Below are 15,674 nucleotides of genomic sequence, written 5' to 3'. Positions count from 1 at the left end.
CGGCCCATTATATTTATAATTCACATAAAACATACGAGCAAGAGGGAAGGAAGGTGTTTGTGAATACGGGAGGTTACTCATTTGTGTTGATTTCAATGTTCATCTATTTACATAAATGACCAAATAATGTATGTAGCCTTTCACATTACAGTCACATAATGTATGTGGTGATATATATATAACAAAATGCCTTATAGACGAGGGACATTCAACCTGAATAGAAGTACCAGGATAATAAAAGACTAAGATCAATAGTTGTCCTTGTTGTCATTTGTAATTAAATTATGTTTGATTACATGGATCTTCTAAAAAAATATATATAATGCATAAAAGTTTAATTGATTTAGTGCAACTTCAAATCCACTGCATGGGATTCCTTCTCCTATTATTCAAGGACCAGTGATGGAGTGTAAGTACATTTCCTCAAGCACTGTACTAAAGCATCATTTTAAGGTACTTGTACTCAGGGGTGGAAGTAACTAATTACATCTACTCAAATTTCTGTAATTAAGCAACTTTTTAGGGTACTTGTACCTTTTATGAGTCATTTTCTTAAGTCTGTACTTTTATTCGTACTTAAATATGCATTACACCATGTAATCTATTCAGTTACTTTGGAAATCATAATTCAGATCTAAGTACAATTTGAATTAATATCGAATCCTTTCATCTGCAGTTTTGTAGCCAATAAGGTCATCTGATCACAAACCAATGAACCAATGAAAACTGACATACGGACAAAAACTGTGCAGGAGGCCCAGGTTTGGAGAGGTGACCATGACTACTGCACAGAACAGAGCAGGAGCTGGGAGAAATTTAGACTGAAGATTTAGAGAAACAGAAACCCTGTTGATTGAATGCTGCTTTTGATAAATCATTAAACATCAATGGTTAAATAGTAACTAATAGTCTGAGTAGAGTTTGAAAAGAATAGTATTTTTAAAACCAGTAGTTTTACCTGTATTTGAGTAATATTTCAGTAATTTAACTGAACTTGTACTTGAGTAGAGATTTTTAGTACAGAAATGTTCAAGAATTAAATAAAAATAAAAGGTCAAATCAAGATATAGATAACGGACAAAAAAAAAAGAAAATGCTATGAGCTGCCATACCAACATAGAAAATGAGCTAAATAGTCGCCAAGTGGTGCAGAATTTTATGGTGGACGTGTCTGACCGTTTCTTGGTGGATTCATCGGCTGTATGTTTGGAGGGAGAGAATCCTTCTGGCCAGCCGAGAGCAGGAAGCCATTATATAGAAATATTACACCCATTGAATGGGGCATCCACCGGGACCACACCAAGCAATGACATTATCAGAGAAGGGTCTTCTGTTTTCCCATTTAATCTAAAATAAGGTTTCAAAAATTGATTGACAAAATCTATACAGTCTGAGGCAAAACTGGAAGATGTAGCAACAAATGTGCTACGAGCTTATTTGCATCAATTCCATCTTGATCTTCAGTTGTTGCTTATATAATCCTCACATGGTATAAATTCCTAATTAAAATTCTATTTAATCAAATTATCCCACCAAACTGACACTCATACCAGACAGGATTATTCCAGTGTAAGAGTACTGGTTGTTTTTCTGGCAGATAATGAAGCCGACATGTATGGCAGTGTGCACAGTACTAGATGGGAACAGGGTACGTTGACAACGCAAAGAAAGTGATGTAGAGGAGACAATGATGCTACTGCTACAATCAGCACAAGCCATTCTTCGTCAGTCTTCAGGAATTTAATCAAGCTTTATCAACCCATTCTGACAGGTGTATGTGACAGTCTTATGTACATGCAGTGTGGACCTGGTTGTGCTGGTCCCAAGTGTAAAAGGACAAATAACAACCTCTTTAGTTTTTTTTTCAATGATGAAATAAAACAAACGATTGAGAAAGCAATATTGAATATGGTTGTGAAGTGGCAGAAAAACCTTAAGTACCACAAATTCGAGACCTCATTTGACTGCCAGATGTCATTAATTCTGCAGAATGATTACAATAACAATGAGCAAATATAAAAACATGTTGTGGTTCTTTCACAGGCTCTGAAACCACTGAATGCCCTGCACTAACAGACTGGAAAGCCAGTATTTATTTTAGAGACACAGACCTGTATGTTATTCAACTCATGGCCTGTGAGAGGTAATTTGCTACAATGCAGGCTAGTTTACAGTTCGACACCGTTTTAGCAAATCCAACTAATCTTTACAAAACAGGAAATCCACACGGAGTATGACTTTTCAAAATAATGTCATCCGTTTCCTCACAGAGAAACATCCAAATGATTGCTATCACTTCATGAGCACTATAATACACTAAAATAAGACTTATTACACTGGAAAACTGAGTGTGACACTAGGCTATTGAAAATGTACATACAACACTCAAGTAGCGGAGCAGTTGGTAACATCACTTGAAAACTTGTTACAAAGACCGAGGGCTGTACAACATCTTCCTAAATATAAGTAAAACATGTGCACAGGGTTACTCAATAGTTACAGCAGAACTGTCAGAAAAACCCTACACTGAGGTAAACACTGGTCTATACAAAATAAAATAGTGTCATCAACCTCGTGGCTGCAAATGTGCCACCTAAAACTGTTGATATCCTAAAATAAAGAGTTCAGAAAAAGTCTTCAGATTTTGGTAGCAGTTAGAACTGCCGCGGCGTTCCTTTGTAGGGCTTGAACCCGCCCACGTTGCCACCACTGGGAATGGAGCTGCTGGTGATCTGTACAATTCGGTTCAGTCCAGATGAAGAGTGACTGCAGAGAGATAAACAAAGGCAATGTCTAAGATGGCTGAGAACAAGGTTAGGCAGTTTTGTCGGCGTTTATTTATAAATTTGGTATACCTTGAAGGAGCCATCATGCTGCCCCGGCTTTCTCCCATTCTGCGATTATCGGGGAAGCCCCTTTCCTGGGAGCTTGATCCACCGTGCCACTCCTTTCTCATTCCCTGCTCCCGGTGTTGACGTTCCACCACCACCTGTCGGCCTGAGGTGAACGGCTGGAGAGACAGAAGAGATATACACTCAGGAGTCAGTGCACTATGAAGTTTTGGAAAAGAAACTCAGAAAATTCAAAAAGGTAATATTTACTATATTGATGAACAAATAATACAGACTCAGAAAAAAATATTTGATATATTTCTGTAACTGAATAAACAAGTCATTATCAGAGGGGAATAAGTTTCCAGAACACAGTTTGAAGCTAGAAAGCCATCTACAGATATAAAAACAAAGTAAAACCGTATGAAATTGTTGACCTTGGAGGTCAGTTTGTGCATTCAGTTTAATCAGTATTAAAAGAACTTTAACAAATTGTTCACAGGCTTGTACAGGCAAAGTAATGACGGATGTCATCATGTCACATTTCAATCTGCTAACATATGGACAATAAAAAAGTCCCTTTAAGATAACCATCAGACATTATACAATGACAGTATTTTTTGCATGACCAGTCAATATCCTGTAATATTAGTCCAGGATGACCTCAGACGTGCACTCAAGCTTTTACACGGAGGGTAAGCTAACCTGATTGCTCATCACCATGGGTCTTGTGTCTCGTTCATTAAAGCTGCTTCTTCCACGGCTGCTTGAGGAGCCTCCTCTAAGTGAAGGGCCTGGGCCGTCTCTGCCTGGTCGCTCTGCACGCATGCGCATAGGTCCTCTGATCAACCCAGCATTACAGAAACAAAACAAGACAAAAAAAAATTTGCTTTCAATGTATGGGGCAAAAAACAGGCAACCGATAATGCTTCTCATGAGACTGCATTATTTTATACCGTAAGTCTCCCTTGTTGGAGTTTATGCCGCCATCATTCTTCCATCCATGCCCTCCATCCCTGGGTGAACGGTTGTGCGACATGCTTGGCATTGTAGTTCTGGCTCCCATAGGGCGATCATGAATGGGAACAGGCCGCCTCTCATCTCTGTCTCTGCGGTCTGTGTCCCGGAGTTCAGTGCGGGGAGGAGGAGGTGGCTCAGCTCTGCGGACCGTTTCAAAGTTCTTAGGGTAACGGTCAAAGCCAGAGCTCTCTCTGTGAGGAGCAGGGCGGCTCTTCTTTACCTCTGGCTCACCATCAAACCGGTTACGTCTTTAAAAAAAACAATGTGGGATTAGTCACATCACAAAAAGTGGAATTAGCAAGACAGAGCATAAAAGGGTTAACTTGTTTGGCCAGAAATACAGAGACTCAGTACAAAGAGTACAAACACACTGCCCACAAGCTTGCGTCTGTTCTGACATATTCTGAAAACTTTTGTTTGTTGACATTTTTTTTTTTTTGATCCACACGGATTACCTTTTTACCCTGCTCTGAAGCAAATTCAGAAAACTGTACCTCATCTGGAAGTGAATGTTACACTTCATATAAAATAAAAAACTCCCAACCAAACCTACATTTTACTTGTTTAGACCTTTTGTCCAGCAGACATTTTGACTTGTTATTGTATGTGTTGCCAATAACATGCAACTATGGCTCTGTTCAGATGTCCCAGTGACTGGTTGACACAGTGTGATACGGATACAGATTAATACTTTAAAGTGTCTTTTTCTCTCTTGTAGCTCATAATGTTGGATTGCTTCAGTTGTACCTGTCATACGTGTTGGGTTGCTCAGCAGCAGCCTCTGGAAAGCGACCTCTCTCTCTGGGATTGAAGTTCGAAAAGCGGTTCTGCTGCCGGTTGAAGTTTGAGCCTTGGTTCAAACGGACATCAGACTCAGACTGCATCTTCTTGTTGCCATTCCAATAGGAGTCGTCTCTTCGACTGAAACAATAGACATATCTCATTAGTCATTTGATCAACAATACTTAGGGTTATCACCTCTGTTATTTGAAAATGTTCATGTGTTGTGGTATTGTTTATTTATATTTTCTATTTAAACAACACTGTGCTTGCTTAAAGAGGGTGATTGCTTGGTATTAATTGCTGCACCCTTGCAGCCACTGAGCCACAAAACAAACCTGTAAGGCTGCAATTAATTGGAAAAAATACATTACAAGACGAAAAAGTAGTATCTTGAAAAAGCTGATCAAGATCCATTTGAATCTATATTATATATTTCTATTAAGTGTATAATCAGTTTGGCTCCTTGGTTCGATGAACAATCATCATTTTAATTATAATAACACTGACACCACAAAACTGCTAAGGGACAAAAACTAAGTGTAAATACCCGTGTTCCACTTCACGGCCTCTCTTGAGATTGTTTCTTTTTTCTTGCTCATATCGGAGCTGCTCCTGCTGCCTTCGCAGCTCCTCACGTTCACGTGCCATGCGCTCTGCCTCTTTACGCCGTTCCTGAAAGACACAATATTTAATTTGAATTAATGATAGAGACTTGGGTGTCATAACACAATCACAGGCAGACTATGTGATTTTGTTACAGTGTCGTTAAAAACTTTCCAAAAAAATATTTGGATTAATTTTAAAACAAGTGGTAAATTACAAATAAAAGAATAACTTATAACAACTAATTTTCGGTAATAGAAACGGCAGTCATGCCGCTTTTTCCTGTGGCACACGGGAAATCCTGGACTACGACAGTTTGACACAATCATTTAAACACTGAGAAGGGGAGTTGGCCGAGAAGCCTGAAGATTTGTCTGTGAAAAGGTGTTTACTTTGACAAGCAGGTAAGTTTGTTCATGTACCTGCTCAATTCGGACTCTCTCTCTCTCAAGCCTCTCCCTCTCCAGGCGCTCCCTTTCCAGTTTTTGCCTCTCCATCTCCAGTCTCTGGCGCTCTCGAAGCAGGTTCTCCCGTTCTTCTCGCTCTCGCAAGAGACGGACACGCTCACGCTCCCGACGATCTCGTTCAGCAATTTCACGACGCCTTAGGAAAAACAAAAACATCCCTCGTCTTAGAACTTTGAAAATATTTAAGACAAACATGCACCTTTGCATTTGAAATCTACGAAATGTCTGTGAACTGTGTTTATGACTACCTGCGCAACTCGACGGCTCTACGGACACGGTCCACACGAGCCATCCGTTCACGCATCCTCTGCTCCTTCATCTTCTCAAATGGCAGGATGTCTTCCCCCTTGTTAATAAAAGGACGCGGTTTGTCTTTCATCATCTCCAACTGTGAAGGGAAAATAGAAATGTATAAGTTAATAAGTTCAATTAAAAAAAGCTCAAGGATGGATCATTTTAAAGATAAATGCTATGCTTTATACCTCTTCAGGAGGAATCAACCATTTTGGCCGCCTTTGAACATTCATGTTGACAAATGGCTGCAAAAAAAGAACAAAGCAGAATCTCATTTCATATCCTCTGATGGCAAATCTTAAAAATGCATTAAATTACAATTCAATTAAATCTAATAAAATAAAAAATAAATAGTCTTACTTTATCAAAGTATCTCCCCCTCCTGAAAGGTCTCATTTTTCCAAAATTGGAGTCGCCTTTGTTATGATAAATCGGCATCATCTTGCCTGGGCTCTTTGGCCCTGGAGAAAAATAAAAGATAAAAAGTGAGAGAACAGACATATGCTTCTTGATCAAATCAAAAGTTAGGTTATCTAATTTGGAGATGAGAAAGGGAGTTAAAACATACGCCCATGCTTTCTGTCATCTTTCTTCGAAGAATCTTGTCCAGAGTTGGATGAAACGGACTCAGATTTTCCACCTTTGGGATCCTGTTTCTTGGATAAATCTTTGTCCTTTTCCGAAAGTTTATCCAATTTCTTGTCTTCTTTTTTGTAAGATGGCGGTGTTCTACATGTAAGGATAGGGGGGAAAAAGGTTAAATGTGCTTTATGTCAACAACAGGACTAATTTTTTGACTTTTTCTGTCACCCACTTGTTAGTCAACTTTGCTCCTGTGGAAATGCGCTTGTCACTTGATTTGCTTGAACTTGCTTTGTCCTCTGCTTCCTTCTTTGAGCTGTCCTTTTTGAATGGATCATTTTTGGCCTGAAAAACAGCAGCAATGGAATAAAGAGATGCAGGCCCACTATTTGTCCACAAATAATAGGGTTACATTAGACCGATCAAGATCCCTGAAAACAATTCTGACTTGATATCTGCTTCCTAACTTACCCTTTCAACATATATCTGCTGTCCGTGAAGCTCTGTACAGTCGAGGTGGGAGACGCACCGTGTCACCTCTGTACTGGAGGACATCGTCACCAAGCCATAGCACTTTGAACCAGGGCTGCGAGCATTTGTAACCACCTTGGCGCTCAAAACCTGTTGGTAAATAATTTAATTTTAACGTTTTTCATCAACAGAGCATAAATTCACAGAGATATTTTACAAACAACTAATTCCCCCCCCCCAAAAAAAATCACATCATTTACCTTCCCATATTTGCCAAACAGGTTCTTCAGATCAGCAGCTTTGGTGTTTGAAGACAGGCCGCTTACCCAAATGTTACGAGAAGAGCTGCTGTTGCTGCTACTGCTAACGACTCCTGATGAAGACGTTTACAAAACACATTTAGCAGGCAATGGGTGTAAAACTTGCATCAAGTTGAACCAAACAGGTAAAGCTTCCATGAGTTTCATATTTCTAACAACAACAACAACTAAATGCAATGATTCTTACCCTTGTCATCTTTTGCAGCTTTTCCATCTCTGTCTCTTGAAGAGCTACAAAGCAAATGTTGCAACAACAAACATAGGAAATAAGTGAAGGTAAAAAAAACAAACCCTGGTGTTAAGAGACATTCACACATCTAGTGAAACAAAACACCATATTTTGTTTTCAGAAAAAAAATCCTGTCGGCAAGGCGTAGATCTGAACCAAAGGCTTCATTTCTTTTCCAGTGGTGAGATGGGTCAGGTTGTCAGCCAATTTATTCCCTGGACCAATGAAATCTTCGGAGGTTTGTTCAACTTCACAGCGAATCATTTGACCAAAAACAAAAAACACTGCCATCACGGGGTCTAATGCTCTTTTACAATGCCTTGTGTAGAAAAGGCTTTAAAACTGCTGGAAAGGTCAAAGTAACAAAATAAGAGGTGTTTTCAGAGCTCCTGGTAAATGTCACAATTTAACCAACTTCAGAAAATAAATCAAAGTAGTAAATGGAAGGATTAGGTACATCAGTGAACATTTCCCTTATGGCAAAAAAAAAAAAAAAAAAATCTTGAGGCTACCCACAATGTTGCGTTCTTAGTGAGCTGGACTTGGTAGTAGTATCAAAGAACTGACATAGAAAGACAAACCTCTTTGCTTGACCTGATGCCCCAGTAGTGGAGGGGCCTTTCTTCCCAGAATCCTTTTCTTTATCTCCCGTTTCAGCTTTCTTCAAGGCCTCTCTGCCGTCTTTCTTCGCAGCCTCACCCCTGGATCCATCATCTTTCTTACCCTCTGTCTCTTCCGCCTTCATGTCATCATCTGGGCCCGTCTCAGCAGAGGCCTCTGGCTCATCAGTGCCTTTCTCGGCCTCTGTATCTGGAAGTTTCACATGTTTACCTGTTTCCAGGAGATCGTCGCCATCGACATCTAGGGTGATGGCATCTTCATTTGGGATTGAGACGGACAGGTGATCATCCTCAGCTTCTTTAGAGGAACTGATGGCTTCAGCATCCATCTCAGCCAGATCGTCAGTCTCCATCTCTGGCTCAGCCTCCACCTCTGGCTCAGCCTCCCCATCCATCTCTGGGTCGGCATCCTCATCTACCTCTGGCTCAGCATCCTCATCCACCTCAGGCTCAGCCTCCGCATCCAGGTCTGGCTCAGCATCGACCTCTGGCTCGGGCTCTGAGTCAGCCTCAGCCGCCACAGCCTCTGACTCTGGTTCTGGTTCTGGTTCAGCCTCAGTCTCAACCTCAGCCTCAGCTTCAGGCTGAGCGAGGCCGTCTTCACACGGTGCTGGCTTAGAATTTTCACGAGTACCATCATCTGTATCAGTTACATCTGAGGGATTTAACAAGGATAAACATGGCAAAAGACAACTTTTAACATTGACATGTCGATTGTAACTTGACCTAAAAAGTAGAATAGAAAGCACATTTAGTGTTAATGGTCATCGAGGGCGTAGACACCACAGGAAGACACAAAACACACAATCTTCAGTGGAAATGGGGGAGGATTCAGTGCTCTTCATTTCTTGACACATCATAAGAACTTGAGTCATCATTCAAACTGAATATGCAACTCCAGATGCTTCCTACAAGTGTGGCAGTTCTCCAGATGGGAATCTTGTGACAAAGTTCAAATGAGGAGGAACAACTCATCAGTTCATCCCTCTGCTTCTTCCATTATGCAAAATGCATCTCCAGCTGATCAGTCCAAAACTCAGTTAATATGAGTTGTAGGAAATCTTCAGTTTCCTCCAGTGTTTCTTCAACATTCAATGTCATCGATGTCTTATCAGCAGATTTCAGAACACTCTGAAAAAATGATCCATCATCGCCAAATCCAAGTTGTTATAATGTGTCCAGTTAACTATACACAACAGTGTACAAAAGTGTGTCCACTGTCCCAACAGTCTGCCCTTGCCAGTCCCTGGCCATGATTGATGTCACATCTCTTCACAGCACATCATGCTGGCAGGAATATTTGCAATGTTGATAGATGTCTTTGATGAATATATGAAGTATCTAGATCTTTCAGTTGCCTCCTGACACAAGGCTTTGGCATCTTTACAAGGGTCCTTGATTTAGCAAAGTCTTGGCCACTTTGACAGGCTGTCTCACCTTATAAAAAATAAAGGATGCCCGATTCCTGTGGTGAAGGGAGTCCAGTTTTCAGCACTATCCAGTGCAATTGTCAGGGTCTGTCCACCAGTGTTGGTAATCAGAATGTCAACAGGAAAGTGCAATGATCATCTTTAAATTGGACATGGTTAAACGTCAGCTTGTTTGTGAACCTTCACTCTTCGTTTCCCTTGGGAATGTAGTTGAATGCCAGAGGCAACAAGAAATCCACTGAAGTAGACAGAAATTTTCTTTAAACATGCTGAGTTATCCATGGAAATTGGGTACCTGAGTTAAGGAAACCCATATCCAATGATTCATGTGTGTACCAATAACAAAAAACTTGAGTCTGTCTTCAGAAGTGTTCATTAAGCATGTCCTTGGTGCTCCTCCAAGTGCATTGTGATCTAGATAGTGCAGTAGCTAGTAGAAGCATGTAATACCACTAGATGCAAGTTTTGCATTTAACCAGGACTTTCTTGTCATTATACGCATTAGCTGTGAAAAAGAAAAACCTCGAGTTAGCATTTGGCATTGGTGTGCCAGCATACATACCCTTTTCTGATTCATCCTCTTCAGTTTCCTAGAAAAAGAAAATACTTGGGTGAGCTGAGAAATATTTTAATGCAATAGACACAGCAACAAAAGGTATTTACATTGAGTACAGAAATTAATTATTGCAGTATTCTGATGGCGTTCCTTTCTATCCATAAACTACAAACTGCAGCTAAAAGCACTAAAAAAAGTGTCAACAATTGTGAATCATATTTGTAGCTTCAGAAAGTTCTGATTTACATTTTAGAGTAGTGTGTAAACAGTAAATCTAGTGTCTGAACCGTTTCCTGTCATATCTTTGACTTCCTCAGAGCCACGTGTGACCAAAACTTCATGTTGCCTTTGCATAAACCAGTCAAACTGCTCTCATTATAGTAATCAGGCACACACTTACGTCAAACATTGGTTTGTAACAATTCATTACTATGCCTTGAACAAGAACGCTACAAATGTGGCATATGATGCAAAAATGCCTAAAAAGCAGCAGAGTTGTTGCAAACATGAACAGAAATGGATGCCATAGTCACCTTGGACAACACATCTTCGTCCCCTGTGGTGTCCACATCTGAATCCCCTTTTCTCCCTGCGAGGTGAAAAAATTACAATTTGAAAAACCAACATGAAAACGAGAATATATTGACATGCTTAGCCTCCATATCTCACTGGTTAAAAAGATTACCTTTCGCTTTTCCACCTTTCCGAGTTGATGAGTCAGTTGGAGGCTGGATCTGAATGATTTCTGGGTCTCCACCTTCATCCTCAAGAGCCTTAAGAAAGACAAATTTATTTTAAAAAAACTGCAACAGCTTTTACAAAATCAGTGAAATCTCCTTTTTTTGGATTTCCACAAATGAAATAAAGGTTTCACTTATCTGAAACTACTGTTTAAAGAATCTTAAGCCTCTCTGGGATAATCTACTACAGATTTGATAGGCGAGTAAAGTCCGATTAAAGCAATGAATTTCTACATTTTCTGCACATATAATAAAGGTTTCACAAATACGATAGTAGGTTTACAGCAGTACGGTTTTACTAATATGTCTTACGAGCTTTCACAACATTTGGTGCAATAAACGGAGGATCGACCGATCAGCACTTTCCCTTAACTTTCCCCTAAACAGCTTAATTCACCCCGATCGTTAACTAATGTCTGCGTCGTAAAAGCATGTGCGTGGTCCTCCGCGCATTTCACAAAACAACTACGCCTCTGTATAATATGCTACTGTGCAATATGCTCATTAACATCGCAAAGCTTGAAGGTGCAGCAATCCTTCTTCGTGCGTTGTTTCGAGGCAGATGCACCAGGCCTGTCGTGTCTGTATTGACCCTCCCATTGAATGAACGCTTAAATTACACCTGTGCGTATGACCTTAACGTTAACGTGACTGGATGCTAGCCTAGCAGGATATCTGTCAAAACATTGGCGTAAGCTAGCTAGCTAGCTAGCGTTAGCCTTTTGCAACTGTGCATCGCATTCCCCAGCTCAGTCCCCCTTTCTGCACTAATTAGCTTCATTTTTTTAGTTACCTGTCTCAGTCTTGATAGAAGGACGCTCTTTACACCAGTTGTGTCCAAATTCCTTTGTTTTAGCTCGGATTTAAGATCAACAACTCTTAATTCGGATATTTTCTTACACTCCGTGGAAATGGCACCCGTCGCCATTTTACCTCAAGATTACCGAATCGTGCGCGCGTACCACGGCGCGCGGACTATTTACCCCGCTTCTTCTTCGTTGTCTTTATTTGTCGTTATTAAACGTCACAACGCCACTTCCTGTAGTGGATGATCAAGTGAATACATGAAAACAAATATGTGCTGTAAATAATTCCACGTTTAAATGTCTTTTCTTCCTTTAAAACACATATCTATCGTCTATTACAGTAGAAAATAAAAGCCAGGTAAACTTAATTTATCATAAGTGGTGGTTGTGTTACCCTTTAACTCAACACTGCAGCTTGTATCAAAGGTTTATAAGCAGCTAGTTATAGCCTTTCCACTAAAATGGACACATATTTTAGTTTTTGTTTGTTTGTTTGTTTGTTTTTTAAAGAAAATGGTTGAGAATCATTCTTTATACTCAGACAATTTTTCATTCCAGAATAAGCAGTTACACAGGACTTGGCCTTGTCTTCAGCCTATATTCAGCTGCTTCTCTTGTTGATCTCAGAAGACTTTTGGCTTTCCATCTAATCTAGACTCAGTTAAACTTGATCCAGCAGCCTCAGATAACTTTAAATCAATTACAATTTAATGTTCTGCACAATATGCAAGATCTTGCCCATGTGCTGTCCTGCACCTGTCAAGGTTAATAGGACTCTAAGATGTCATTACACCTGATAAACTGAATATGATTTGTATTCACATAATCGCACCGAACCCGTCCTTTATATTTTACAAAAAATAGTAGCCTACATCTTCATGTTTATAATATTTGATTAAGTTTGTCTCTGTGTATGTTTAGGTGCCAATTAAATGCCATCTTTCTCTACATTTTAATTTTAGCAAGCAAGACTCAGGCCCTGTATATACAAACATACATGGTGATTAAATGCAAAGATAAATAGTGAGCAGCAGTGCCATCGCTAAACTCAAAGCATTGCTCTTCCCTTCAATGTTAATTTAATCTCCAGAACATGCCTGACTGGGGTCAAGTGATAGTTACTGTGATAGGAGATTTATTTAAATATCAAAATTCAAATTGTTGGTATTTTCTGATTTTGCTGTAATCTTTGCCTTTTTTACCTTTTCAGGCATCTAAACAGGCATCAGGATACACGAGGGGTGTTGCGATACCAATATTGACAATAATCGTGATATTTGAATATGAAATACTGATATTGTGTTAATAATACACATGATACCATTGTGCAAATTGTAAATTGACTCCGAAATCATTTCCATTTCTTTCAGTTCTTAATTTGTCGTGTGTGGCAGTTATGCACCTTAATGCTGGTTTCTGTCATAAAACAGAAGAAAACACAACAAACTACGTGTATAAAATCAATTTGACAGAGCACCATTATTTTATTTTATTTTTTGTCAAAACAATAGGCTTCTCCTTAAACATAACTCATTACTTTATCATTAGGCTTACTTAATTTGTGTCTGGTTATCATAAACTGAAAACATCCAACCTGTTAAAGATGTTCACATACTTATTAATGCATTATGTTAATATTCACCTTAGAGGGAAAGGTCTGTATAGGTCTATGTGTTATGTGATTCAATTTCAGCAACAGCTTTTTTAATTATATTCAGTCGGTCATTCTCAGTCTCATCTCAAATGATGATTCCTTGCAGTCTGGATTTGAATATGTATTGCAATGTATGAATGATTTACACTTGTGGGATTATTTATCCTTCTCAGTGTTTGTCAGGTAGCCTATATGTAATTATAGATTGTGATTACGTTGCCCCATGATTATTCCTATAAATACACTGGATTAATAAATATTTACTACGTCACTATTTAGTCGTGCAATTGCACATTCTTGATAATCTTATATTTGAGGGTTTGTCACCTTTCTCCACTTCCAGCCTATATCCGCTAGTGGGCGCGCTAGTACTTGTAATCGCTGATGTGGTAAGGCGATACATTCAAAACAATGGTGCGTAAACTTATATTTTTCATCACTGCACGCGCGTTTAGACGCATAATAACACGGGTCTTATTCTCGAAATGTAAACAGACGAGGAGAGGGTGTCCTCTCCACACACGGTTTGTTTGTATCGACACGCTCTGCCTCGAAATGTAAAGGGATTAAGTTAAATCCAGCTGTCGCAAAGTGTCGTAAAGTCGCAGACCTGCTTGGCTGCGGTCTGGCGCCCTCTCGCGGCGGCGAGGACAACGGCAGTGTTGTAGCCGGAGCCAGCGAACAGACGACCTGCTGGGTAAACAAGAGTGGATGCCTCGAAAGGCAGGAATGGCAACTTCGTCGAGGGCTAATAGTGAGACATTTCTATCTTGTAAAATAGAAACACAATAGAGAGGTCGCACTACCTTTTAAGAGTCGACAGGATTTAGTTGCGAGTCAAAATGGCTGAGCGTAATCGGGTATTTGGTGGGTGAAGTGGGACTAGCCTTTATGTTAGCTTAGCTCGTAGCCATCCTGGGCCCATTGCCTTCGATTTTGCTTGTCGGATCAGCTCGGGACTGTGTTGTCAGTTTCACAATCCCAGCCACTGAACGTCCTCGGATCGCGATTTCTGTGTAGGCCTGCCTAGTTGCAGTTAGGGTTAACATTGCGATAACTACCCGTTTTCAACGCTTGTCATTATCTCCCACAGGATTTAACCTCCCATGTTACGAAAAGGACGGTGACACATTGTGAAAAAAGGACTTAGACGCAGGTACGTGCTGTCTTTGTTGTCTTCTGTCTGGAGTATGTGTCAGGCTAGGTGGCTAGCTGTCCACTTTTGCTCCTCTTGATACGTTTTCTCAGCAATATTCACACAACTTACCAACATTGTGTGTGTTCATATTTTAGTGCTCCTCCGTGAACACTAGTTTATCTGGCCTTCAGTCACTTCAGCAGCGTTTGTGGGATACAGACAGACAGACAGCAGCAGCAGCCGAGCTTATTGTAATTGTGAAGCGTTGTAGAAACTATGCTTAGCCTCAGTTTCAGGCTCGATGCTGTCAAGCTAAATACATCTTTTTTTATGTGTTTTGCTGGCCTGGTCAGAGGGGTTGGTAGTCGTTTCACAGACAGAAAGCACAGTGTGTATCGTTAGCAGCAGCTCAGCAGTCCTGTCTGAGACGTACATCTTGATTTGCTCTACTGTTGCCATTTCTCCTCCACCATATATTTTCTGCTGTGAGCAGCTGCGACTGGTTGTCTTGATAGTATCCGCATCATCTCTTACTTATTGTTATTTGCTGCTGTTTAGGAGACATTTGCATTATTCAGCCTTGATGCATGGGGATTTTTTCCCCCATCCAGGGCTGTCCTCTGAGGCCCCTGAATTCATGCATGTCATTGCGCAGCTTTTCTGTGGCATCTGAAGGACTCTCACTCATCAGTGAGTTGTATGTGTTTATAAAAAGCAGAAAGAGCCTTGTGGCTTGTATTAGAGATTAGTAGGTTTCTGGGTGAATCCTTGAGGAAACCAGCCTCTGGCACCATCAACCCTCATCAGTCTTATTTCCCCAAAGTTGCAGCTTTAGCTCAAGTGACAACCGGCATGTTATTCTGAATTAAGTTGTGAAAGAATAGTGATGATACATTGCTTAATGTGTTTTTAATCTGTAATAGCATTTTTTGATGCAGTGCAAGATTTATGAACACCATAAACACCTGCACAATGTAATGCAGTCTATAGCAAAGTGACCCTGCAGCGAAATATTAAATAATGAAGATTTAATCAAAATATTACCATCATATTATTGTCTACTCCAGACTAAAAGGAACATGCTTGTTTGGTCCGGACCAATGAAATGAAATGCAAAAATGTAACATCCC

General features: G+C 40.1%; 2 protein-coding genes across 5 annotated transcripts in view; one reads left to right on the top strand and one right to left on the bottom strand.

The window, feature by feature from the left end:
• Positions 1–1,725: 1,725 nt before the first annotated feature.
• Positions 1,726–11,891, bottom strand: sltm (SAFB-like, transcription modulator). The gene is made up of 20 exons (XM_084349062.1): positions 11,740–11,891; positions 10,892–10,979; positions 10,740–10,795; positions 10,213–10,240; positions 8,182–8,875; positions 7,559–7,602; positions 7,312–7,424; positions 7,052–7,201; positions 6,813–6,925; positions 6,567–6,727; positions 6,359–6,459; positions 6,187–6,243; positions 5,953–6,092; positions 5,660–5,840; positions 5,182–5,306; positions 4,599–4,772; positions 3,788–4,099; positions 3,537–3,672; positions 2,856–3,010; positions 1,726–2,766 (listed from the first exon to the last, which is right to left on the bottom strand). Exons 1-20 carry the CDS (start codon positions 11,872–11,874, stop codon positions 2,655–2,657), a joined length of 3,075 nt encoding a protein of 1,024 aa, XP_084205188.1. The 5' UTR covers positions 11,875–11,891; the 3' UTR covers positions 1,726–2,654.
• Positions 11,892–14,056: 2,165 nt separating this feature from the next.
• rnf111 (ring finger protein 111) overlaps positions 14,057–15,674 on the top strand; it is a 32,258-nt gene continuing 30,640 nt past the window's right edge. For 2 of the 4 annotated variants that reach the window (XM_084349694.1, XM_084349691.1), the window contains exons 1-2: positions 14,057–14,160; positions 14,500–14,562. The gene's annotated coding sequence lies outside the window, so the exon portion shown is untranslated. The other 2 variants (XM_084349693.1, XM_084349692.1) reach the window with 2 other exon arrangements.

The sequence above is a fragment of the Pagrus pagrus genome (assembly GCF_965226575.1).
Source record: "Pagrus pagrus genome assembly, chromosome: 1".
In the NCBI taxonomy this organism is placed as follows: Eukaryota; Metazoa; Chordata; class Actinopteri; order Spariformes; family Sparidae; genus Pagrus; species Pagrus pagrus.
This window is presented reverse-complemented; position numbering and strand designations above follow the sequence as displayed.

Excerpts from the sequence above, each read along its gene's own strand:
- sltm (XM_084349062.1), bottom strand. The coding sequence starts at position 11,874 with ATGGCGACGGGTGCCATTTCCACGGAGTGTAAGAAAATATCCGAATTA. Across the intron at positions 10,796-10,891 it reads GAAAGGTGGAAAAGCGAAAG|GGAGAAAAGGGGATTCAGAT; the intron begins GTAATCTTTTTA and ends TTCACCTCGCAG. Across the intron at positions 10,241-10,739 it reads ACGAAGATGTGTTGTCCAAG|GAAACTGAAGAGGATGAATC; the intron begins GTGACTATGGCA and ends TTCTTTTTCTAG.